This window comes from Prionailurus bengalensis, chromosome B1, assembly GCF_016509475.1.
Source record: "Prionailurus bengalensis isolate Pbe53 chromosome B1, Fcat_Pben_1.1_paternal_pri, whole genome shotgun sequence".
Lineage (NCBI taxonomy): Eukaryota > Metazoa > Chordata > Mammalia > Carnivora > Felidae > Prionailurus > Prionailurus bengalensis.
The window spans coordinates 205919561-205943270 of NC_057344.1; the positions used below are offsets into that span (position 1 = coordinate 205919561).

At 55.2% G+C, this 23710-nt stretch overlaps 1 protein-coding gene across 3 annotated transcripts in view; it reads right to left on the bottom strand.

Annotated features, from left to right (window-relative positions):
* Positions 1-21573, bottom strand: part of MAEA (macrophage erythroblast attacher, E3 ubiquitin ligase) — a 38652-nt gene extending 17079 nt beyond the window's left edge. The window contains exon 1 of one of the 3 annotated variants that reach the window (XM_043573199.1): positions 21349-21573. In XM_043573199.1, the coding sequence (XP_043429134.1) occupies positions 21349-21417 (69 nt within the window). In that variant the 5' untranslated portion in view covers positions 21418-21573. The remainder of the gene's footprint in view (positions 1-21348) is intronic. The other 2 variants (XM_043573198.1, XM_043573200.1) reach the window with 2 other exon arrangements.
* Between the last annotated feature and the right edge of the window lie 2137 nt (positions 21574-23710).

A 23710-nucleotide genomic window follows, 5' to 3' on the forward strand; every position in this document is an offset into this window, starting at 1 on the left:
AAGCCACGGGCGCCACACGGGGAGATCTCGTCCCCTGCAGCCTCCACGCTGGGTCCGGCACGAGCAAGACACGAGAGTCTCTGAGAGGAAACAGAGCAGGGCCGTCCCCAACGTGGGGTGACACGCGACCACCCACGGCACCTGCGCCTCTTCAGCTGCGTGAGGTCGACGGCCAACCAGGTCTGTCCTGATCTCACGGTCCCTGACGGGCGTGGACGAGGGGGAAGCTGCAGGCAGACGGCCGGCCGCAGACACGCACCTGTCCCCGCACCCAGGGGAAGGGACACCCTGCGCCGGGCCTCAGTTCTGTCACGCGTACCTCGCAAGAGAGTAACAAAGCGCAGCACAGAGACCTGGGTGCTCGCGCTCGCTCGACTCCGGTCAACCTCAGAGGAGGCGCCGAAGCCGGGTGCCGGTGGGATGCTGCCACGAGCAGACTCCCTTTCAGAATCCCGGGCTGTTCTCAGAGCCTCCACCCACCCCAGCGGCCCCGCAAACCGACCGTGTGAGGACAGGTGTGTGTCTAACCTGACCCGGCCGGCACTTTCGTAAGACACAATAAACAGGATTACTGCAAAACGTACCGAGACAAATCCCGTGACGCACAATAACAAAAGCTTCAAAGTTTTACTCTCCGATTCAGACGTTAAAACTACACTTCAATAAACGCGGTCAAAAGGAAAAGAGAAAAAGTCACACGTCCGCACACAGTCAGTCCGAGCACGCGCCAGGTGACGGTAGCGTCCCCGCTCCACGCGGCTGTAAGGCAGGTGAGCACCACTGTGCTCTGTCACCCACGCTGGACACGGTCGTGCTCCTAAGTGCCAGCAAGACTCTGCGTGGTCGACATACCCGCGCTCGGCGGGTGACAGCACGGGACTCACAGGAGTGACGTGTCTCAGCATCCCGCCTTCCGCTCGGGACACCCGGCCCGAGGCTCGTCCCACGGGGCCAAAGGGGACACAAGAGGAGGGTCCCAAGCAGGTGCCACAGGCTTGAGCCCTCCACTTGTAACTTGTATCCAAAAAGGAAGCCGGCAATGCCCTGACGTTCACCTTCGGTGCGTCATCAACATCCAGGCCTGACAACGCATGTTGTGAGGTTACGAAGTGAATTACTCTCTCTCTCTCTCTCTCTCTCTCTCTCTCTCGACGACCTGATGCGCTTCTTGGTGCGGCTAACAAAACCACGTGACAGCACTGCTGGTGGCGCCGAGCCCGGCCGTGCTCCTCTCCTGCCCGCCGTGTGACCCGACCCGAGCCCGCCCCTCGGCCGCCGCTCCTGGCTCGGACCTCCGGATGGCCCTGCCGCGTGCCTCCTGCGCCACTCCTCCCACCCGAGGACTGGCCTCCTGCCCTCCGGGCTCCGGCCCCTGTGGGGGCCTCACCTTCTGCTGCCCACACCCCCATCTGCCCAAGCCCCCCGCCAGCCTGGGCCGCACCCGGAGGTCGGCGTGGGACCAAGGCCAGGGATGTGAGCGCCCGCCACCGCCCCTCCGCAAACACGCAGCAGGAGCTCCCAGAGCACGGCGCCGCCTCCTGGGCCAACTTCCGGCCCGAGGACACAGGGCAGCTGACCCCGGGAAGCTCCTCAGCCTCTGCCCGCAGGGCCCGCAGCCTGGGGTCCCTGCCTTTCCCCAGCTGCCCCCTGCCGCTCCGTCACCAACGGCTCCTTCACAGGCTCCTTCCAAAAGGCCTCTTGCCAAATGAAGGAATGGAATTTCAGAAATGCTGAAGATTCTGAACCAAGCAACCATCATTCAAAAAGGAGGGCAAAATCAAGACACTTCCAAACACGGAGACACTGCCAAGTTGAGCACCCACAGCCTTCTCTGGGAGGGAAACGACTCAGAGAGTCCTCCACGAAGCAAGAATAACCACACGAATGAGAAGAAACAGCAAGATACAAGAAAGAGCTGAGAGGAAAGAAACGAGTAAAAAATACAATCAAACCAAGAGGGGAAAAAAAACAGGCAGTTAGTTTAAAAGGAAAAAGAAAATCCATGGCCTAAGTAACGTGGATATGGGGACGATAAGTTTCAGAGATTTTGAAAGAATCCCAAAATGAGAGGCAGACACTAAAAACATACTCGTAAACGTATAGGCAACAAAACAGAGTAGACAAATGGGGCCACACCAGGCTGAAAGCACCCAAGGAAAAGGGCTGGAGCAGACATTTCTCCAAAGAGGGCGCCGTGGCCGACCCGCGAACGGAAAGGTGCTCGGCGCCACCGAGCCTCAGGGAAATGCAGAGCGGAACCAGGAGACCCCACGTCACACCCCGGGGGAGACGGCCCTCAGAAAAGCGGGTCCACGGGCCTGGCGAGGGTGTGGGGAAACTGGGAGCCCGCGCTGTCGGTGGGGACATAAGCTGGTGCAGCCGCCATGGAAAACAATGTGGCAGGTCCCCCCCAAATCAAACAGGGAGCCCCTGTGATCCGGTAAGCCCACGCCCGCCTCCCCCTGCGACCCAGTAAGCCCACACCTGCCGCCCCCTGTGACCCAGCAAGCCCACGCCTGCCTCCCCCTGCCATCCAGTAAGCCCACGCCCGCCGCCCCCTGTGACCCAGCAAGCCCACGCCTGCCTCCGCCTGCCATCCAGTAAGCCCACGCCCGCCTCCCCCTGCGACCCAGTAAGCCCACGCCCGCCTCCCCCTGCGACCCAGTAAGCCCACTCTTGCCTCCCCCTGCCATCCAGTAAGCCCACGCCCACCTCCCCCTGCCATCCAGTAAGCCCACGCCCGCCTCCCCCTGCGACCCAGTAAGCCCACGCCCGCCTCCCCCTGCCATCCAGGAAGCCCACGCCCGCCTCCCCCTGCCATCCAGTAAGCCCACGCCCGCCTCCCCCTGCCATCCAGTAAGCCCACGCCCGCCTCCCCCTGCCATCCAGTAAGCCCACGCCCGCCTCCCCCTGCCATCCAGTAAGCCCACACCCGCCTCCCCCTGCCACCCAGTAAGCCCACGCCCGCCTCCCCCTGCCATCCAGTAAGCCCACGCTTGCCTCCCCCTGCCATCCAGTAAGCCCGCGCCCGCCTCCCCCTGCGACCCAGTAAGCCCACACCCGCCTCCCCCTGCCACCCAGTAAGCCCACGCCCGCCTCCCCCTGCCATCCAGTAAGCCCACGCCCACCTCCCCCTGCGACCCAGTAAGCCCACGCCTGCCTCCCCCTGCGACCCAGCAAGCCCACGCCCGCCTCCCCCTGCCATCCAGTAAGCCCACGCCCGCCTCCCCCTGCCATCCAGTAAGCCCACGCCCACCTCCCCCTGCGACCCAGTAAGCCCACGCCTGCCTCCCCCTGAGACCCAGCAAGCCCACGCCTGCCTCCCCCTGCCATCCAGTAAGCCCACGCCCGCCTCCCCCTGCCATCCAGTAAGCCCACGCCCGCCTCCCCCTGCGACCCAGTAAGCCCACGCCTGCCTCCCCCTGCCATCCAGTAAGCCCACACCCGCCTCCCCCTGCGACCCAGTAAGCCCACGCCCGCCTCCCCCTGCGACCCAGTAGGCCCACGCTTGCCTCCCCCTGCCATCCAGTAAGCCCACGCCCGCCTCCCCCTGCCATCCAGTAAGCCCACGTCTGGCCCAGGTGTGAGCCCAGAAGAACGGAGAGCAGGGTCTCCAAGAGGTGTGTGCACCCCACGTTCACAGCAGAAGCGTTCACATCAGCTAAAACGAACAAGAACCCAGAGTCCGTCGACAGACGCGCAGGTAAGAAAACGTGGTCCACCCGACGACAGGAAGTCCTGACAACTGGTGTGACACGGGTGACCTTGCAGGACACTGTGCCAAGTGGCATAGCCAGGCACAGAAAGACTAAGCCGTGTGATTCTTCCTACATGAGACAGAGGAGCCGTGTGATCAGAAGCACAACACAGAAGAGCGGCTGCCAGGGGCTGGGGGGCAGGGGGAGCTGTTTAATGTGCAACCGGGACTGAACGTGTCCCCCACAGTTTGTGCATTGAAATGCCACCCCCACTGGGACGGCGTATGGAGACGGGAGCTCTGGGAGGTGACTGGGTTACCCGGGTGGGGTCCTGAAGACGGGAATCAGCGTCCTTACAACAGGGACCATTCACTCTTCACCACACGCAATGCAGACGGACGGTGGCCATCGGCAACCCGGAGGAGGCCCTCACCAGAACCACACCGGCCCAACGCCCTCGCCTCTAGAGCTTGGAGAATACCTTCCTGGGGCTTATAAGCACGCGGTCCACAGCACTTTGGATTGACTGAGACAAACGGGGACATAGTTCCAGTTGCGCAAGGCGAAAAGGTCTGGACGCCTGCCGCACGCTTAAAAAGGCCGGAGATGGCTGGTTCGCATAACGTTTCACCACAACGAAAACGATATTCCCGCTACTGATGTTACATGACAATGGTATCTGATTTCAAGACTTAACCGTGAAGCTCTAGCGATCAAGCCAGTGTGGCCTTTGTGCAGCAACACAGGGACCGGCGGAGTGTGGAGAACCCCGAAATGGACCCTCATCGTGTTCTGTCCAAGGAGACAAGCAATCCAGGGCGGAGAGGACCATCTAGACAGTGACATGGGAGGGGGAAGGCTTCAGTCTATACCTCAGGTGGTCCATAAACCCCCCCTTAGAAGATCATGGACTCAGGGACCCAAACAGAAAAGCTACAACTACAGAACTTCTAGATGGGCACATAGAAGAAAATCTTCATAACCCTAAGACAAGCAAAGTTTCCTAAAGGGATATAGAATGCACTAACTATAAAAGAAAAATTGATCAATTACACCTTATCAGAACAAAATTCTGCTCTTTGAAAGACAACTTAAGAATAAAGACAACTATGGCAAGAAAGGAGAGAACATTTACCATATGGAAATCTGACAAAGGACCTGTACCTAGAACATACTTAGAACTCTTATGACTCAAGACCAAGACAATCCCATTTTTAAAAATATTTATTTTGAGACAGAGAGAGAGAGAGAGAGAGAGAGAGAGAGCACGTGCACACATGCAGGGGAGGAGCAGAGAGAGTGAACCCCAAGCAGGCTCTGTGCCACCAGGGCAGAGCTCCACGCGGGGCTTGAACTCACAACCGTGAGATCATGATGTGAGCTGAAGTCAAGAACCAGACACTCAACCGGATGCACAACTGACTGAGTCACCCAGGCGCCCCTAGGAGGGTTAATTTTATGTGTTGCCGACCTGACTGGGCTACGAGGTGCGCAGACACTGGGGGAGACACGGCTCTCGGTATGAATGGCCATCAGCATTTGGGTGACGGGCTGAGTAGAGCAGGCGGACTCCCCAGCAGGGGTGGGCCTCCTCCAATCCACCCAGACCTGGAGGGAGTTAGAGGCTGGGAGGAGGGACTCTCCCCACTCAACAGCAGAGCCAGGACGTCAGCTCTTCCGGGCCCCCAGGCGCTTTCGATTTTCTGACCCTGGCTGCTCCGTCTGCTCTCCAGGGGCTCCTGCAGACCTCGGCCTCCGTAATCCCACGAGCCAATTCCTTCCGGTCAGTCTCAATCTCTCTTCACCTCCCCTCTCGGTTTCTCCCTCCCTTACTGGCTCTGTCTCTCTGGAGAGCCCTAAGACTTCACACCACCTGCTGGCCAGGCTGAGGACACCTGGATGCCATCGCTGGCACCTGGGAAGACAGTCTGGCTGTTTAGTACGACTAAACACACGCGTGTCGCTCAGCAACTGCAATCCCAAGAGAAACGAACACACAGTATTCACAACGACAGTTGTGCACAAACGCTCATAGTAGTTTTATTCTTAAGCCCGAGACCAGAACCAACTTGGACGCCCACCCACGGGGATGGCAACCTGGTGCCCGCTGATGTGGGGTGCAGCACACTGAAGCTCAGACACAGGTGAGGGACAAGCGAGACCCAGAAGGTGATGTTCTGACACCGGGACCAGTGGGAGGGGCGCTTCTCCACCAGGTCGACTACCCCCTCCCCCCCCCACTCGGCAACAGTGTCTGGAGACTTTTTTTGATCTGTCACGACTGGGGTGTGGTTGTGAGCCTGCCAAACCACAAGAGGAAATTAAATGGAACAAAGAAAACCTTATCAATTTACAAAAAGGAAACAGAAGACACACAAAAGCACAGGAGACAGAAAACAGAGTAAGGGGTGAGGATACGCCCACAGTATTAGTAATCACTGTGAATTGGATGGCCGTGGGAAGAAACACCAGAGCAAGGCTTTTTTCTTTTTAAAACACCTCTCAGAAACAGAGTAAGTAGACAGACAAAAGACAAATGGCAAGGAGAAAGCCACAGAGCGGGGCCGCCCAACGCCAACTCTGAGTCACACCCGCCTGCAATTTTAAGTTTTCTAGTAGCCCACCCAGACTGCTAGACAGAGCCCACCCGGTCACCTGCTGAAAAGAGCGGGATTGAACGGATTTTTAGTGGATCTTACTTAATCCAACACCCCCCAAATATTTACAGACATTTTGCATTACCTTTTCTCTTTGTGCTAAATCTTTACGAGTGAGTGTACGTTCTATTTCACACTTAGAGCACGTATTTGGACCAGCAGCCCTGCAAGCACTCACTGCCACGCGGGGCTCAGGGCGGCTGCGCTGGATTGTGCCACCACGGAAAACCCGGGGTGAGGCCTGGGGAAACTCGGACCCCATTCGCGGCTGGCGGGGAGTGCAGATGGACGGCGGGGGGACTTGACAGTCGCCACCCAAACCGTGCCGAACCTTTGACCCGGCCGTTCTAATTCTGTGGGTCCATCCGAAAGGCCGACCAGCACACGTACGCGGACCCACGGGCCACCGGCACCGGCCCGAGCCTGGTGGTGCCGTGCAGGAGGGCTCCCTAATCGTCTGTTGAGATGGGCTGTACAAAATGCTGACAGGCTGCCGTTAACTTCCCAATTCTAAGTTGAAATACAACTCAGATATCATAAAACTCACCCTCTGACAGTGTACAACTTAGCTTTTAATGTTATCGCAAGGTTGTACAACTATCACCACAAACACTTCCAGAACATCTCACCAAGCCAGAGAGAAATCCCTTACCTACTGAAGTCCTCCCCTTAGCGAGGCGACCAAGCACCAGTAGCCAGCTTCCTACCTACACGGATCTGCCCGCCCTAGATACGTCACATAAATGGAATCATACGTTCTATGGCCTTTTGTCTGGCTTTTTCTTTTTTTTAATGTTTTTATTTATTTTTGAGACAGAGAGAGACAGAGCATGAGCAGGGTAGGGGCAGAGAGAGGGAGAGACACAGAATCCGATGCAGGCTCCAGGCTCGGAGCTGTCAGCACAGAGCCCGACACGGGGCTCGAACTCACGGACCGTGAGATCATGACCTGAGCTGAAGTCGGACGCTTAACCGACTGGGCCACCCAGGCACCCCTGGCTTTTTTCCTTTATTTAGCATGTTCCCAAGGCTCCACACCATGATGTAAGTACTTCGATCCTTTTTATGGCTGAATAGTATTCCACCACACGAGTTTACCACATTTTTTACACACTCATAAGTTGATGGACATCTCGATGGCTTCCACATTTTGGCTATTATGGATAATATGGCTACAAAGATTCCTATACAGGTTTTTGTGTGGACATCTCTTCATTTCTTCGGGGGCGATATCTAGGAGTGGAATTGCTGGTAACTCTATGTTTAACTTTTTAAAGAACTGCCAGACTGCTTTCCAAAGTGTCTTTTATGGTCCCCAGAAGTCCGTGAAGAGTTCCAGTTCGTTCACATCATCATCCAACACTTGCTACCTTCCATCTTGCCAATTACAGTCGTTTCAGTGTGCATCAAGTGGCATCTCACTGTGGTTTTCAATTTGTATTTCATTAATGACTAATAATATAGAGCGTTTTCTCACATACTTATTAGCCATTTGTATATCTTCTCTCGAGAAGTCTATTCAAATAATTTGTTCATTTTAAAACTGGGTTGTCTTTATGTTATTGAACTATAAGAGTTCTTTGTAGATTCTGGATACTACTAGATTCTTTTTTTTTTTTAATTTTTTTTTTTAACATTTATTTTTGAGACAGAGACAGACAGAGCATGAACAGGGGAGGATCAGAGAGAGAGGGAGACACAGAATCTGAAACAGGCTCCAGGCCCTGAGCGGTCAGCACAGAGCCCGACGCGGGGCTCGAACTCACGGACCGTGAGATCATGACCTGAGCCGAAGTCGGACGCTTAACCGACTGAGCCACCCAGGCGCCCCACTACTAGATTCTTATTAGATGTGATATGAAAACATTTCTCATCATTCTGTCCTTGGAGGCACAAGCTTTTCACTTAAAAAAAATCTTTTTAATGTTTATTTTTGAGAGAAAGAGAGAGAGAGCACAAGTGGGGCAGGGGCAGAGATAGAGGGAGACACAGAATCGGAAGCAGGCTCCAGGCTCTGAGCTGTCAGCACAGAGCCCAACATGGGGCTCAAACTTCTGGACTGTGAGATTATGACCTGAGCTGAAGTTGGATGCTCAACCGACTGAGTCACCCAGACGCCCCAAGCCTTTCACTTTTGAAGTCCAACCTTCAACAACCAAGAATTCTGTTTTGGTTTCTTGTGCTTTAGATGTTCTTACTCTTACATTTAGCTTTCTGATCCATTTGGAGTTAGTGCTTGCATATGGTGTGAAGGAAGAATTCAACTTCATTCCTTTGCAAGTGGATCTCCAGCTGTCTTAGAACCATTTGTTGAAAACCCTCTCCCTTCCCTATGGAGCCCTCTTGGCACCCTTATTGAGAATTATGTCTGGACTTATGTCTGGGCTTTCAGTTGTAGCCCACGAATCTATTTTTAGCCATTTAGCCAATAAGCAAGAAGTGTAATTTGGGGGCACCTGGGTGGCTCAGTCAGTCAAGCGTCCAACTTCAGCTCAGGTCATGGTCTCGTGGTTCGTGAGTTCAGCTTAGAGCCCGCAGCCTGCTTTGGATCCTGCGTCTCCCGCTCTCTCTGCCCCTCCCCCACTCACACTTGCTCCCTCTCTCTCAGAAATAAACATCAAAAACAAATTTTTTTTTAAGTGTAATTTGTACTAAGTTTTGAAACCAGGAAGTGTGAGCCCTACAACTTTGTTCTTTTTCAAGATCATTATTGGCTGAACGTTTGGGTCTCCACCCAATTCCTTTGTTGAAGCCCTAATCCCCAATGTGATGGTATTTGGCGTTGGGGCCTTTAGACATAATTAGCTTTAGACGAGGTCAGAAGTGTGAGGCCTCTATAATGAGATCAATGTCCTCATGAAAGGAAAAGACCAGCATGCATCTTCTCTCATGTGAGCACAGTGACAAGACAACCACCTGCAAACCAAAGAGGGTCACCGGGAACCTGAATGTATTGGCACCTTGATCTGAGACCTCCCAGCCTCCAGAACTGTAAGAAATAAATGTCTGTTGTTTAAGCCACTCCAGTCTATGATCTCTTGTTATAGCAGCATGAGTGGACTCAGATAATTAACTGTCTTGGCTATTCTGGATTCCTTGCATTTCCATATGAATTTTTGGATTGGCTTCTCAATTTCTGCAAAAGAGCCAGCTAGTATTTTGATATTTGATACGGATTGGGTCGAATCTGTAGATGAATCTACTGCTATCTTAACGGTGAAGTCTTATTCCTAAGTACTTTATTGTCTTTCATGCTCTTATAAAAATTTTTTCCATCCCTTTTTGATTGTTCGTTTCCAGGGTGCAGAAGTATAACTTGTCTTTGTATACTTATCTTGTGTCCTGCAACCCGGCTCTCGCTCTAGTTTATCAGTTCTATAGAGTCGTGTGGGTATGTATGTGCATTCCTCATGACTTTTCGTATACGAGATCATTTCATCTGCAAACAAAGTTTTGTTTCTTCCTTTCCAATGTGAATGCCTGTTATTTCTTTTTCTTGCCCAACTGCCCTGCTTACAACCTCCAGGACAAATTTGAATGGGAAGTGGCCAGAATGGACATCCTTACCTCTGTCTTAGGGGGAAAGTTTTCAGTGTTTTACCACTAAGCATGACATTAGCTGTGGTTTTTGCATAGATGCTCTTCATTAAGTTGAGGAAGTTCTCTCCTTTTCCTATAAATGGAGGGTTTTTTATCATGAAAAAGTGTTGGATTCTGTCATGTGCTTTTTCCCCTGTGTCTATGGAGATGATCACATGGCTTGTGCCCTTTATCTATTAACGTGGTATGTTACGTTGATTTTTGCATGTTGAACCAACCTTGCATTCCTGGGGTAAATGCCATTTAGTCATGGTACACAAACCTTTTTGTATGTTGTCAAATATAGTTTGCTAGCATGTGGTTGTGGATTTTAACACCTATATTCATTCATAAGAAATACTGGTTTACAGTTTTCTTGGATATCTATGTCTGATTTTGCTATCAGGGTAATACTGACCTCACAGAATGAGTTGGGAAAAGTTCGTTTTTATTTTTTTAGAAAGAGTTTAAGGATCAGTGTTAATTCTTTTTTAAACATTTACTAGAATTCACTAGTGAAGCCATCTGATCCTGGGCTTTTTTCTGTATGGAAAGTTTTTCGTTTGTTTTTTTTTTTTAACCTCTTTTCATATCATAGCCTGTTCAGCCATCGTTTTTTAACCTACAAAATAGCAATTTTACATGGTTCAACCTGATACATTTTCCCTTTGTGCTCCTTGCCCAACATTCAACAGGAAAAAGAGGTTTTGGATCTTTCTCATCAACGTGAATCAGTTCTTTATGGTTTATATTTGGTAAATTTTTAAAAAATTGTTATTTGCTTTTATTTTTTTAAGCTTTTTTATTTAGTGTTTATTCATTTTTTGAGGGGGGGGGAGGGGCGGAGAGGGAGACACAATCGGAAGCAGGCTCCGGGCTCTGAGCTGTCAGCACAGACCCCAACGCAGGGCTCAAACCCACGAACCGCGAGATCAAGACCTGAGCCGAAGTCGGATGCTCAACCAACCGAGCCACCCAGCACCCAAATAAAATTGTTATTTGCTTTTAAATTCTGGTTCTATTTTTATCTGGGTATCCCCAGGATTTAAATTTGTATTAATCAAATGTACTCCATCTTTCCTTGCTAATATGTTGCATGACAACTTCTAAGATCACAGGATTTGTTTAGTTAGCTGATGTTAAATTATACTTCCTCCAGTACATTTTTCCCCTTCAGTGACTCATAAAAAGTAATCCTTCCTGTTTTCATGATTGAAACAGAATCTGGCAAACACCGTAAGTTAAGTTTTGTGGAAAACATCTGTACTTTCCTCCAGCTCTATAGCGATCCTCCTACACCATGTCATCTGCCTGAGTGTGTGTTTGTTCAAACCTTCTCCGGTGTTTGCTCTGGGATTGCTGGCAGTATTTGCTGACAAAGAAACGCACTTTAGTTTGTCATCATAATGTCTGCAGCCATTTTTACCAGCACAGGAAGGAAGTATTTCCCCAACGGCACAGGACTTATCTTTCACAATGAAGAAACCTCACGAGGGGTCTCGACGTATTTATTCCAAAGCTAGTGACATCTTCTAAAGTGTTCGACTGAGCCCTGAATGGCGGGAGACATCTCTCTACATCCCAGAGATCTCTGTCTCACGTTCCTGCGTGTGGCATGAGACGCCTCCCCAATCACAGCAGCTCCCTGCTTCCCTGGGCTGACCTCCCGAGCGCAGCACACACCCCGGGGGAGGCTCGTCCGGTTTCCAGTGGGTTTCTTGAAAAAAGACGTTTGCCGTCAGCTTCCGGGGGCCATCGCGGGGAAGGGGGAAGAGCACAGCCAGCGCCCCCATGACCTCTCCTCCGGGTGCGCGACCGTCTCACCTGCCGCCCGCTGGGCACTCGCAGAGATCTCTTCCCGCGCTGGCCCGTTTTAGAAAGGGAGGTACGCGGAAAGCGGCGCGAGCTCCAGATCGAGTCGGCCCGAGTCAGCCAGCGCGCACGGCGCAGCCGAGCAGCACCACCGCGGTGGGAGCACCGGGGCCGCACTCCACGTGGTCGAGCGCCCGGGGCCCTCGGGACGGGCTCGCCGACCCAAGGCGACCCCGACCGCCGGCAGGCCCCGCCGTCCGCTCGCGTCGGTGGCTCCAGCAGCGCGGGCGTCCCGGCTGGTGAGCTGCCACTGGTCCCCGGCAGCAGCTCTGCACGAGGCCCGCACGTGCCTCGGCGTCGGGCGGGCCCGGCCCGACGGGCGCCTCCGATTACAAGCGAGAAGTATGCGATCGGGGGCATCTTCGGCCGTCAGCGTCCTTCCGACAGACACGACGTTCCCTGCCGTCGCCAAGGTCGTCCTCTAGGCCTTTCCTGAGAAACCACGTGGCGTCTCCTCAGCGTCCACCACCGGCAAAGCTCACTGTGAGGCTGTATCTCCGTTGCCGTTTTGTCACCCTGAACAACGTTCCCACGAGGCGCTTCTCCACGAGGTGCTTTAACGGGGTACTGCTGACACAGAAAAGTGACTGATTCGGGGGTATTTTTCGTGGGCCCGTTACTGTGCGAAACATTCTCATTAACTGGAGTAGTAATTTTCCAGTTAGTTTGCTTGTGTTTTCTGAGTACATAAACACGTCTCATCCATTCGAAGTTACATTTACTCGAGTTTCAGTTTTTACTTCTTTGGACAGAAATGCCAAAATAATATTTAACAGTTCATTTCCTTTTTTGTTTGTTTTTATTTAAAAACATTTTTTTGGGGCGCCTGGGTGGCGCAGTCGGTTAAGCGTCCGACTTCAGCCAGGTCACGATCTCGCGGTCCGTGAGTTCGAGCCCCGCGTCAGGCTCTGGGCTAATGGCTCAGAGCCTGGAGCCTGTTTCCGATTCTGTGTCTCCCCCTCTCTCTGCCCCTCCCCCGTTCATGCTCTGTCTCTCTCTGTCCCCCCAAAAAATAAATAAACGTTGAAAAAAAAATTAAAAAAAAAAAAAAAAAATTTTTTAACGTCTTACTTATCTTTTTAAAAAATGTTTATAATGTTTATTTATTTTTAAAATTTTTTTTTTCAACGTTTATTTATTTTTTGGGACAGAGAGAGACAGAGCATGAACCGGGGAGGGGCAGAGAGAGTGGGAGACACAGAATCGGAAACAGGCTCCAGGCTCTGAGCCATCAGCCCAGAGCCTGACGTGGGGCTCGAACTCCTGGACCGCGAGATCGTGACCCGGCTGAAGTTGGACGCTTAACTGACTGCGCCACCCAGGCGCCCCTGTTTATTTATTTTTGACAAGGAGCACGAGTGGGGGAAGAGCAGACAGACACACACAGCATCCGAAACAGGCTCCAGACTCTGAGCCATGAGCACAGAGCCCAACGTGGGACTCGAACCCACGAGCCGTGATACCATGACCTGAGCCGAAGTCAGATGCTTAACCGACTGAGCCACCCAGGGGCCCCTGTTTATTTTTGAGACAGCGCAAGTGAGCGAGGGGCAGAGAGAGGGGGAAAGAGAGAGAGCATCCCGTGGGGGCAGAGAGAGGGTGGGAGAGGGAGGGAAGGAGACAGAGAGAGAGGGAGGGAGGGACAGGGGAAGGGAGAGGGGGAGGGAGGGAGGGAGGGAGAGAGAGAGACCGTCCCACAAGGGGCAGAGAGAGGAAGAGACAGTGAATCCTGAAGAGGGATTCAAGCTCCATGTGACACGGGGCTCAAACTCATGAACCACGAAACCATGACCCGAGCCAAAGCCGGATGCTTAAGTGACTGAGCCACCCAGGTGCCCCTAATGGTTCACTTGTTAAATGAATTATTTCTTCTCTGCCCTCCACAAAGTTTACAATCCCAGGGGTCAGAAACAGACAGAAGCAAGATACAGAATGTCTCAGATGACAGTAATGGCGAAGAAGAAAAACAGAGAGGGAGATGATGAGGCTCCCAGTTTAAATAAGGTGATCCCACCTTGAGGGAGATCCCTAAGCAAAGATCTGAGACCGTGAGGGAGTAAGACAGATGACCCCCTGGAGGAAGAGGGTTCCGGGCAAAGTAAACAGGTACAGAGGCTCTGAGGAGCCACCAGCACATCCTCTAGCGGCAGGGAGGCCGCCGCGGCAAATGCCCAGGGGAGCAGAGGTGGGTGAGGAAGAGGAGGTGGGGGCAGAGGCAAGGGTCAGGGCCCAAACCCACTCCGGACCCACGGAGAACGGAGACGGTGCTGTCTGGGGCAGCCTTGTGGTAGCTGTGCCGGGCTCGGGCAGAGCAGGGACCGGTGAGGAGGCCACCCCAACCCACAGACACATGGGGGCTGCGGCCACGGTGGCAGGAGGAAGGCGGGAGATTCTGAGACGCTGGGGAGCTACAGGACGACACACAGACGTTAAGCTGTGAGGACAGAGGGGTCACGGCCCTAGCCTAAGACCGGGAAGACGGGGAGGAGGCAGACAAGTTAAGAAGCTCAGATCTACTCATGCTGAGCTACGGCACAGAGATCCAGGTGACCCTGGACCCTGGGCTCCGGGGTGGGGGAGATGACCTTTTGGCAGCGACTGGTACGCACGGAGCGTCCTCGGAGCGCATGAGATCACACACGATCACCGAGACGGCGCATGGTCACAGCCGGGAGGAGGGGGCAGCTGTGAGCTGGGGAGGAACCTGGCCAGGGTGGAGTCCTGGGGGCCCGACAGGACCCTGTGCAGGGAGGAGGGGCCATCAGTGGGTGCTCCCTGGGAGACACCATCAGGACCACGGGAGGCCCGGCCAGAGCGCCGGCGGGCAGCATGGCTTCTAACGGGGCCTCCGACAAAAGCAAGCAGACAGAGGTAGTTCCGTCAGGCTGTGATTAAAGCCATAAAGAAAGCAAAACAGAGGAAGGGACAGATCACAGCAGGAGCCACAAACCCCAATTTCATTCAGGCCCAGGGCAGCAACAAGCCCACAGCCAGGATGTTTTTTTTTAAGGTCCCTTTGAAGCTAGATACAGCCAAGCCCAAGCCCTGGCCTCCGAGCTTAAGCACAAATGCTGAACAGCACTTCTGGGAGGCCCCATGGAGGGAGCTGGCACCTCCTCCCCTCCTCTCCCTCTCTGTGCTGCCCGCGACACGGCGGCCGCGGTCCCACGGCCAGGGCAGAACAGCAGGGGATCACAAGGATCGTGGGAAACACAGGCGTCAGGAACACCCCCAGGTTTTGAAGGGACCCTGAACAAGCGGCAGGAGAGCGCGGGCTCCACACGGGATGGGCCGGCCGGGGGCCAAGGAGCAGGGCAGGGCATGGTTTTGCGGGCCGTGTCCTCCAGGCCTTGCCCAGATGTACGGAGAGACCCAGCAGGCGGGAGTCCAGGGGAGGCCAGGCGGGAGTGGCAGGCCGCGGCACAGAGACCTCCCCAGGGCTGGCGGCTGCCGCGGCCACCCCGGGCCGGAGGATGCCAAGGGAAGAGCAAAGGCATCTGCAGAAGACACACCATGAGAGGAAGCGAGAGATATGGCGCCCCGGGGGCCGAGAGGAGGAGGCAACCGCCTGGCGGCTGGCACTTATACCGAAGGCGAGGGGACTGTGACCTAGGGGCCCTTCTGACTCAGACCCAACAGACACGCGGGAGGAGGGGGCAGAGAGAGGAAGCAGCAGCTGGAGGGCACGGGGCGGCCAGAGCCGTGTGCGCGCTGGTGGAGCGAGCCAGTGAAAAGGGGAAACAGAGGCAGGAGGGACGAGACGAGCGTGCGGGAGCCACGGGCCAGGAAGGGCGAGCCGACCACGAGGGGAGGGAGGCAACGTCGTGTGGGAGGAACGTGCGGGAAGCGGGGCGGGGGGGCGGGGGGGGCAACGAGGAGGGGACCGTCAGCGAGGCCATCTGCACGGCTGGGCGTGTTCCTCCCTCAGCCACATTCGGCCACACTTCAGGTGTCAAACTACTTAACAACACTTAGGTACTATTACTTAGTTGTTATCCAAACAGCCAACAAATCGGTTTCCTCAGAAAGCTTTCAAGAGTGGCCCCCAAGTGTAAAGACTAAACCAGCGCACAGCCATGAAAAGCAGCAGCTACCTCTGGAGACCGTGCCCTGCCCTGATTAGGCCAGCACCAAGCGGCCCCACTCATCCAAAGCCCCAAGGGGGTGCCGCGCTGCACACACCGGCCGGCCTCCTGCTTCCTCTCGTGCTCGGGGGTCTTCCCAGCTTGCTCCCCACTCCTGCCGAGCCGCACACGCGGTCCGTGGGGAGGTCTGGGCCCTCGGGGCCCCGCTGTCCCAAGCTCCGGGAGGCTCCGGGGACATCCTGGGCCCTACGGCTCCGCTGGGACTGGATGCCAATGGTGCCAGGGTCCGCCTAGGCTCCAACACGGCCCGCGGAGCTTTTCCCCCAAGTGCGCGTGCGCCGGCTGCCCCCCGAGGGCCGTCGCCCCCCCACTGCCCCGCGCTCGCCTGACTCCACGCGCGGTTCCGGGATCTGAAAGGCTGGCACCTACTTGTTTAACAGCTCCCTCCCGCCAAGCCCGGTGGCACCAGGATGGGGACAGAGTTCTCCGGGAGCAGCAAGGAGTGCGGGCCGAAGGAGCTGGCACCTCTACCCTGGGGTGCCTCGCGGGGGGGCTCCGAGGGGGGGGGGGCGGTACCAGCAAGCCCCGCCTTCGGACCTCACGCCCGGGACCTCTGGCTGCCGCCTGCCTGGCGCCGGGCTTCCCATGCCTCCAGCTGCCACAGCCCTTCCTCTCCCAGCACGAGGCTGCTTCCAAGCATCATGAGCAGAGCGGGCACATCGACCTGTGCCCCCAGGTGTCTCGTCTGTGGTCAAGGATCTGAGCAGCGGTGCAGAGACCAGAGCGGAAGGCCGGGAGGATTTCGACCACGCTCTAGCTCTGGGGGGTTCTGGAAGGCGAAGGCAACACGGGGCTCTTGCAGGGAAGAGCAGATGGGACTCCGGAAGGCTCTGGAGGTCCCACCAGAGGAAGGGAACCAGGCCCCAGGCCGGATTCAAGTAATACAACCACCTTCTGGGGGAGGGAAGGGCTCACTCGGTCAACCAAACGATCTCAAGGGAAAGGAAGTAAAGACCCAGCCGACTGCCACTCTCTAGGGCTCAGCACAATCAGGATATCTGTCCCTTAAGACCAAACGCTCCTGCCGACCACCCTTCCTCAAACTTGAGAACCCGCAGTCCCTAAATCCCCAGCTGAGTCTGGGAAAGTTCACCGAAAGCTGGAACTCTGGGCCTCGCGCTGGCACAAGCCCGGGACGCTGAAACACTGCCGTAGAGGACGCCGGGACCCAGGAGGTAGGCCCACAGACCCCGCTGGGAGCACTGCCCCAGGCCCCAGCCTGTCACGAGTTAGGGAGAGGGGCCAGCTGGGAGGGGGCACTGAACCTCCCTCCTCCGGCTGGGAGGGCCCGGACAAGGTCCCGGGCGAGACTCCAGATGAGGAATCAGGGTCCGGAGCCAGGTCTCCCAAGGACCGATTCTAGACCCCTTCTCCTGGGCTGTGATGAAAACCCCGCCTAACTTGGGTAGCGGTAAAGGTCTCTAAAAAATTATCGTAGTTCAGCTCTCTGAGGGAAAAAAAAAAATAGAATACGCCAAAATATTAACAGGATGATCAGAATGACTTGGAAAATAAACATAAGGTACTCTTATGAGAGAACGCTTTTTAAAATGTAATTACAGCAGGGCCTCTGGTTCAGGGCGCTGACAGGAAAAGCCTCGACCAGGCCCAGGACACAGGGCTCGTGTCCCACCGACCCCCCCCCTCTCCCTGCTGTGGTCAGAACATAAAAACAGGTTCCGCAGAGCAAACTCCCGGCCGGTGGCTCTCACCGGGGCGCTTCTGCCCCCCCCCCCCCCCCGGGACGTCTGGCAATATCTGGAGGCATCCTGCGGGCATGCCGCTGGCATCTGGTGGGCAGAAGCTAGAGGCGCTGCCGGGCCCCCGCCACGCAGTCGCCCAGCCCGAACGCGCCTGTGCGGGCCACGTCGCCCGCCGCACACCGGAGGGCTCCCAAAGGAGCGGGTGCCCGGGTGGGCACGTGCGGGCAGCATTCTCGTCCCGCTTCGCCAGCGGATGAGAGCGGTGCCCACCAGGGCCCACGAGCCCCCTCCCGGCCCCGAGGCTGTGAGGAACCTGCCCCGATTGGCCGATGTTCTGAATCGCGAAGACCCCTGTCCCATCACGTGTGAGGAGGAACGGCCGTCGGGACAGCAATGGGGGCTCGGCCCTGCTCCCACCACCCTGCTGCACAACGCACCCTTGAACAGGAGAAGCGAGCACCGGCCTCTCAGGACACCAGCCCCTCAGCCCTCACTCCCCTCGCCCTGATGTGGATTCGGTGTCCCTCCCGCCCGCGGCACCTGCATCTGTGACCGGCACAGCTCCTAAGCGTCAGGCCTTCCAACGTTCTGTGGAATTCTGTAGAATTCTGTATTAGCGTGCGTTCCTAAGGCGAGGGTCCCTAGCTTCCCGGTGAAACTTCCTCATCGTGCACTAGGAATCACTCCCGAAAACTTCTAGAAAAAAATGTTAACTCTCAACAGGGACACATGTGTCAACAGAAAATTTGTCATAGGTGACCTAAATCTGTGAGAGGATATGGTGGAAATAGCTTCTCTGATCGCAAAAATTCATCTAAAAGCTTTCTAGGGGCGCCTGGGCGGCTCAGTCAGTTAAGCATCCAACTTCAGCTCAGGTCACGATCTCGCAGTTCGTGGGTTCAAGTCCCACGTTGGGCTCTGTGCTCACAGCTTGGAGCCTGGAGCCTGCTTCGGATTCTGTGTCTCCTCCTCTCTCTGTCCCTCCCCCGCTCATGCTCTGTCTCTCTCGGTTTCTCAATAATAAATAAACGTTTAAAAAAAATGTTTAGGGGCGCCTGGGTGGCTCGGTCGGTTAAGCGTCTGACTTCGGCTCAGGTCATGATCTCGCGGTCTGTGGGTTCGAGCCCCGCGTCGGGCTCTGTGCTGACGGCTTGGAGCCTGGGGCCTGTTTCGGATTCTGTGTCTCCCTCTCTCTGACCCTCCCCCATTCATGCTCTGTCTCTCTCTGTCTCAAAAATAAATAAACGTTAAAAAAAAAATTAAAAAAAAAAAAATGTTTAAAGCTTTCTAAAAGCTGGGTGCCCGGGTGGCTCAGTCGGTTACGTGTCCGACTCTGGATTTCAGCTCAGGTCGTGATCTCGTGGCTGGTGAGACCGAGCCAGGTGTGGGACTCTGTGCTGTCAGCGCAGAATCCTGCTTGGGATTCTCTCTCTCTCTCTCTCTCTCTCTCTCTCTCTCTGCCCCTCCCCCTCTCGCTTGCCCACATGCTCTCTTTTGCATGCGTGTGCGTGCTCTCAAAAACATTTGAAAAATCCTTTTTTTTTAAGTTTATTTATTTTGAGAGAAAGAAAAAACATGGGTGGGGCAGAGACAGGGAGAGAGGGAATCCCAAGCAGGTTCTGCGCTGCCAGCACAGAGCCCCATGGGGGCTCAAACTCACAAACCATGAGGTCATGCCCGAGCCTCATGGCTTAATTGACCGAGCCCCGCAAGCGCACCCGAAAAAAATCCTTCTAAAGCAGAAGTAAAACTCTTTTCAATCTGGCGAGCTCACTCGAAATGACACTACAATATTTCTTCACCTGTATGAATACCTGCAGGACTATTTTTAATCAAAGACTATTTAATAATTCTAGAAATCAAATCACATTCACAGCTGGGAAACAACAGAAAGAACTCGAAAGGGAAATCCCTTCCTGCCTGATGTTGCCCACACTCACCAGCCAGCACCACAAACGATGAACTCTGCCACAATTCTGTCAGCCCCACGACAGGCCTGGTGGTGGACTGAGACAACAGGCCAGCAATCAACAGCTCCCCAAATAAAGCCTTTTTTTTTTTTTTTTTGGTGGAGGGAGAAGGTGGAGGGAGATAAACATCAACCCAAATGATGCCTGGTCGGGGCCTCAGGTGGCACGATGTGAGTGAGCCACAGGGCCTTCAAGGAGTTGGAGATACCACCACCCAGCACCTAATCTCGAAAGGGCCTGGCGAACAGGCAGCTGGTTCATGTCAACAGCGCTCTCCTGTCCTCCTGGATCAGACAAGGCGCCGAGAAACACCACCGCTCCACAGCCAGTTAAAGAAAAGCAACAAAGCCTCACTTCTGCTTTCTGGTGAGGACAGTGACGCTCTGACGAGTTGCGACAGCTATCCCATGTACCTTCCAAAGAGTGCCGGCACCACTCCAAGCATTACGGGGTCCCTCAATTCACCCAAGGCGACGCTGCTGCGATCACGCCTCTGTCTGACAGGAGTCAACGATCTCAGAGTGGTCTCTCAGTAAAAAGTGAGGAGCAAGGCGGGGCAGTATTCAAACCCCAGCCCCCCGCCCCCCTCCCCGGGCTCAGCGCTCACCGCACCCATCGCCGCCACCTGTCACCACTGAGGTGGATGGGGACGCTGGGCTCTGCCACAAGGAGGAAAAAGCTACCCGGCCTCTCGGGAAAGGAATTTGGAATCACAAATGCCTAGCCACAGTTCTCCTGGGAATGTTGCGGCCTTTCGTCTCCTAAGGAACTTGTTTCCCGATGCTTTGTTCTCATCAACTCCTCTGCGAACTAGGTAAGGAGCCAGTGCAGCCCCTCCTACGAGAGACGCGGGCTTCAGCCTCAAGGAAGGCGACTTGGCTAAGTGGCCATCCAAGGTCACACAACCGGCAACCGAGTGGCAAGGGCTGTATTTCAGGTTTGGTGACGCCCCACAAGATGGGTTCCCATTAGGTCGTTAGGTCTCTCCCTGTAGGCTCCTAATTAGTGACTGGAAGCCAACATACCAACACCCTCTGACGTTAAGCTTCCGGGAGGACAGCTGGACACCCACCGCGAGCCACATCGGGCACTCTTGCGCCCGCGACCCCACACCCTGGAAACGCCGGCCTCCACCCCGGCCCTCAAAGTCACCAGCCTGCCTGCCTACCGCCGGAAATGTCACTGGGGCAGTTCACGGTTTTTTTGTGGGGTTTTTTTTTGTGTGTGTTTTTTTCTTTAGGATGAAGGGGCCACAATCGGACTCCAGAGGGCGAAGCGGGGCGCCAGACAGACGCGCTCCACGCCCTGCCACGAAGTCCTCTAAGGCCGGGCAGGGGCATGGGCGGCCACACGCCACACCCGCCGGGCCTGCAGGACCCCAGACCCCACCGGCCCTAGGGAGCCCGGGAGGCCGGTCTCGCGGGTCCCCAGACCCGGGGGAGGCCGGCCCTGCAGACCCCCACACCCGGGGGAGCCCAGCCCCGCAGACCACCCCCAGACCCCGAGGAGGCCGGCCCTGCAGACCCCCAGGCCCCGGGGAGCCCGGAAGACCAGCTCCGCAGACCCCGAGACCTCGGAAGCCCGGACGCGCAGACCCCCAGACCCCGCCCGGTGCCCCAGGCCGCGCCCCGGCCCCCACCCTGCCCCACCTCCCTCTCCTCGGAGCCCCTGCGGCCCGCGGGCCCCGGCCAAGCGCGGCCGCTACCCCGGCCCGCAGACCCCACCTTGAGGGTCGGGTACTCCTGCACCTTCAGGGTCATGGAAAGCTGAGCAGCTGACTCCTGCACCGCCATCTTGAATCGGGCAAAACATTAGCGGGTGGGGGAAGCGCCGCGCGCGGCACGCCGGGTAGTGACGTCGCGCTCTCCGGCGGGGGCGGGGCGCGCCCGGGCGGGCCGACGCGCCTGCTCCAATCGCGTCCGCCCACCAGACTGTGGCGGCGGAAGGAGGCGCGACCGCGGCGTGCGCGCGGAGAGGCGTCCGGCCGGACCAATCACCTCTGGCCCTCCTCGCGTTCGGCCAATCAGCGGGAAGCCTGTCTGGGCGGGTTCCTCCTTGAACTCGCGGCCGGGGACGCTCCCGCCGATCCCAGCCTCTGGGCGCGGGCGGTCCGGGGCGCTCCCTGGGGTCGGTAGGCTGAGGCTCGTGGAGTGGCGCAGCCGTGGGCGCGCCTGGGCTCCCGCGGGGGCGGGCCCCCGAAACAGTGGCCCTCTGCATGGGACGGTGACCCTCGCCGTCGTGACCCCTTACGGTAGTAGCCGAGAGGTCTGCAGGCCACCATGCATGTCAGGCAACTACTTCCCATTGGGCTGCATTTCCGCAGAGTGGCAGCTGCTGGAGTCCTGACGTTTCCTATCGGAAAAGGAAAGGAAATTTTTGTGAACTGATTTTCAGGAAAGAAGCTCCCAAAGTAGAACAAGGGCCTGTGTGCCTTTGTGTCCTCACCAATGTCACACGGCCCTGGCACCTAGCAAGGTACTCCAGTTCCCTTTCAACCATTCCACATTCTATCCTTTCAAAATAACTAGTCCCTTCATTCCCCTTTTTAAATAGAAATGAAATTAGTTTTCATTAATTAGAAGACTTCCCAATTAAACCGTTTCTCGTGTTGCACACTTATTCCTGAAACGATTTTTTTGAAACTTAAGCTTAGCGTTGAAAAAAACACCTAAGGTTCGACACAAGGGAGGCCGATACAGTGGGAGTGGGAGCCGCGGGGAGAGGCAGCTTCCTGTCCAGGCTCACACCAAGTTCCTTGTACCTGAGGCCATCCGCGTGAGTGAGTTCATCAGGATCATCAGAAGGGGCTGACAGCTCAATACTAATCAAGCCTTCCCACCGTTGTGAATCGATGTAGCACGGTGAGTGTGTCTGATGCCGATTTCGGAAGCTTGTGAAAGTGAGAAGGAGGAAGATAGATTCCTGTGCATGGCATATGCCTCTAGGAGACATTTGGAGTGAAATTGGTGTAAGACTAGAAGAATGCACTATTCTAGAATTTTTAAAACCCTTACCAAGGAGAAACAGGGATGTTACCAACTGTGATTGATCACAGACCTAATCACAGATCATCAGAGTACTAGTGCCCCCGTCTAGGAGTTTTAGGAAGTTGTTTCTGTATTTCAGGGCAAAAAAAAAAAAAAATGAGCTTGAAATGAGCATGCGCAGCTTTGGAAAACTGTATTATTTAACTAGGTTGTCTTGTTCTCAAGTTTCAGAAGTTTAAAAATAAAATACTGTTAAAGTTGAAAGGAAACGTGGTTTAGAGTGGAATCGGGTGGCCAGCAGGGGAGCTCTCAGCCCTACCACTCCGGCCAGTTGCAGCCCCAACAGGAAGGGACGCACCTCGCAGGTGGATTCCACGGCAGCTACCGCTTTACTAACCCAGTGGCAGGAAGGAAGGTTTCTTCCTCCCCCAGCAACAACCCAGGCAATGAGAGCCAGCCACAGCCCAGCCAGTGAGAGACTGCCGTGGATCAGCCAATGAAAAGCCATTACACTTCCAGGTCCCAGTTTCCTCCCGTGGACTTTGTGTTTACAACAGCCCTCCTTTTCTCTATAAGAGAGCCCCCTGGGGGCATCTGGGTAGCTCAGTCGGTTCAGTGTCCCACTTTGGCTCAGGTCATGATCTTGGGGCTAGTGGGTTCGAGCCCCGCATGAGACTCTGTGCTACAGCTCAGAGCCTGGAGCCTGCTTCTGTTTCTGTGTCTCCCTCTCTCTCTCTCTGCCCCTTCCCTGCTCACACTTTCTTTCTCTCTCAAAATAAAGACATTTAAAAATTTAAAAAAAACAGAAAAGAGTCTCCCGTACCTTATTCTCACTTGTCTATGGTTTTTCCGTGGATCACTTGTCCTGGGTTGTAGATTTCTGCTATTCCTGAATAAACCCAGTTTTGCTAGTAAAATAGCTGGTGGTTTTGGTTTTAAGGTTAATGCATCGCATTCTAAGTTGTCAGTGAAATAAGTCCCCATTATCTTTGTGCTTTTTCCCAACAGGAAATGCCTTTTAAACATTCAGAGAGATATAAGTCTTTCCTAGAGTAACAGAACCACCCCCCCCCCGACGTTTTTTTGTAGAGATATTTGA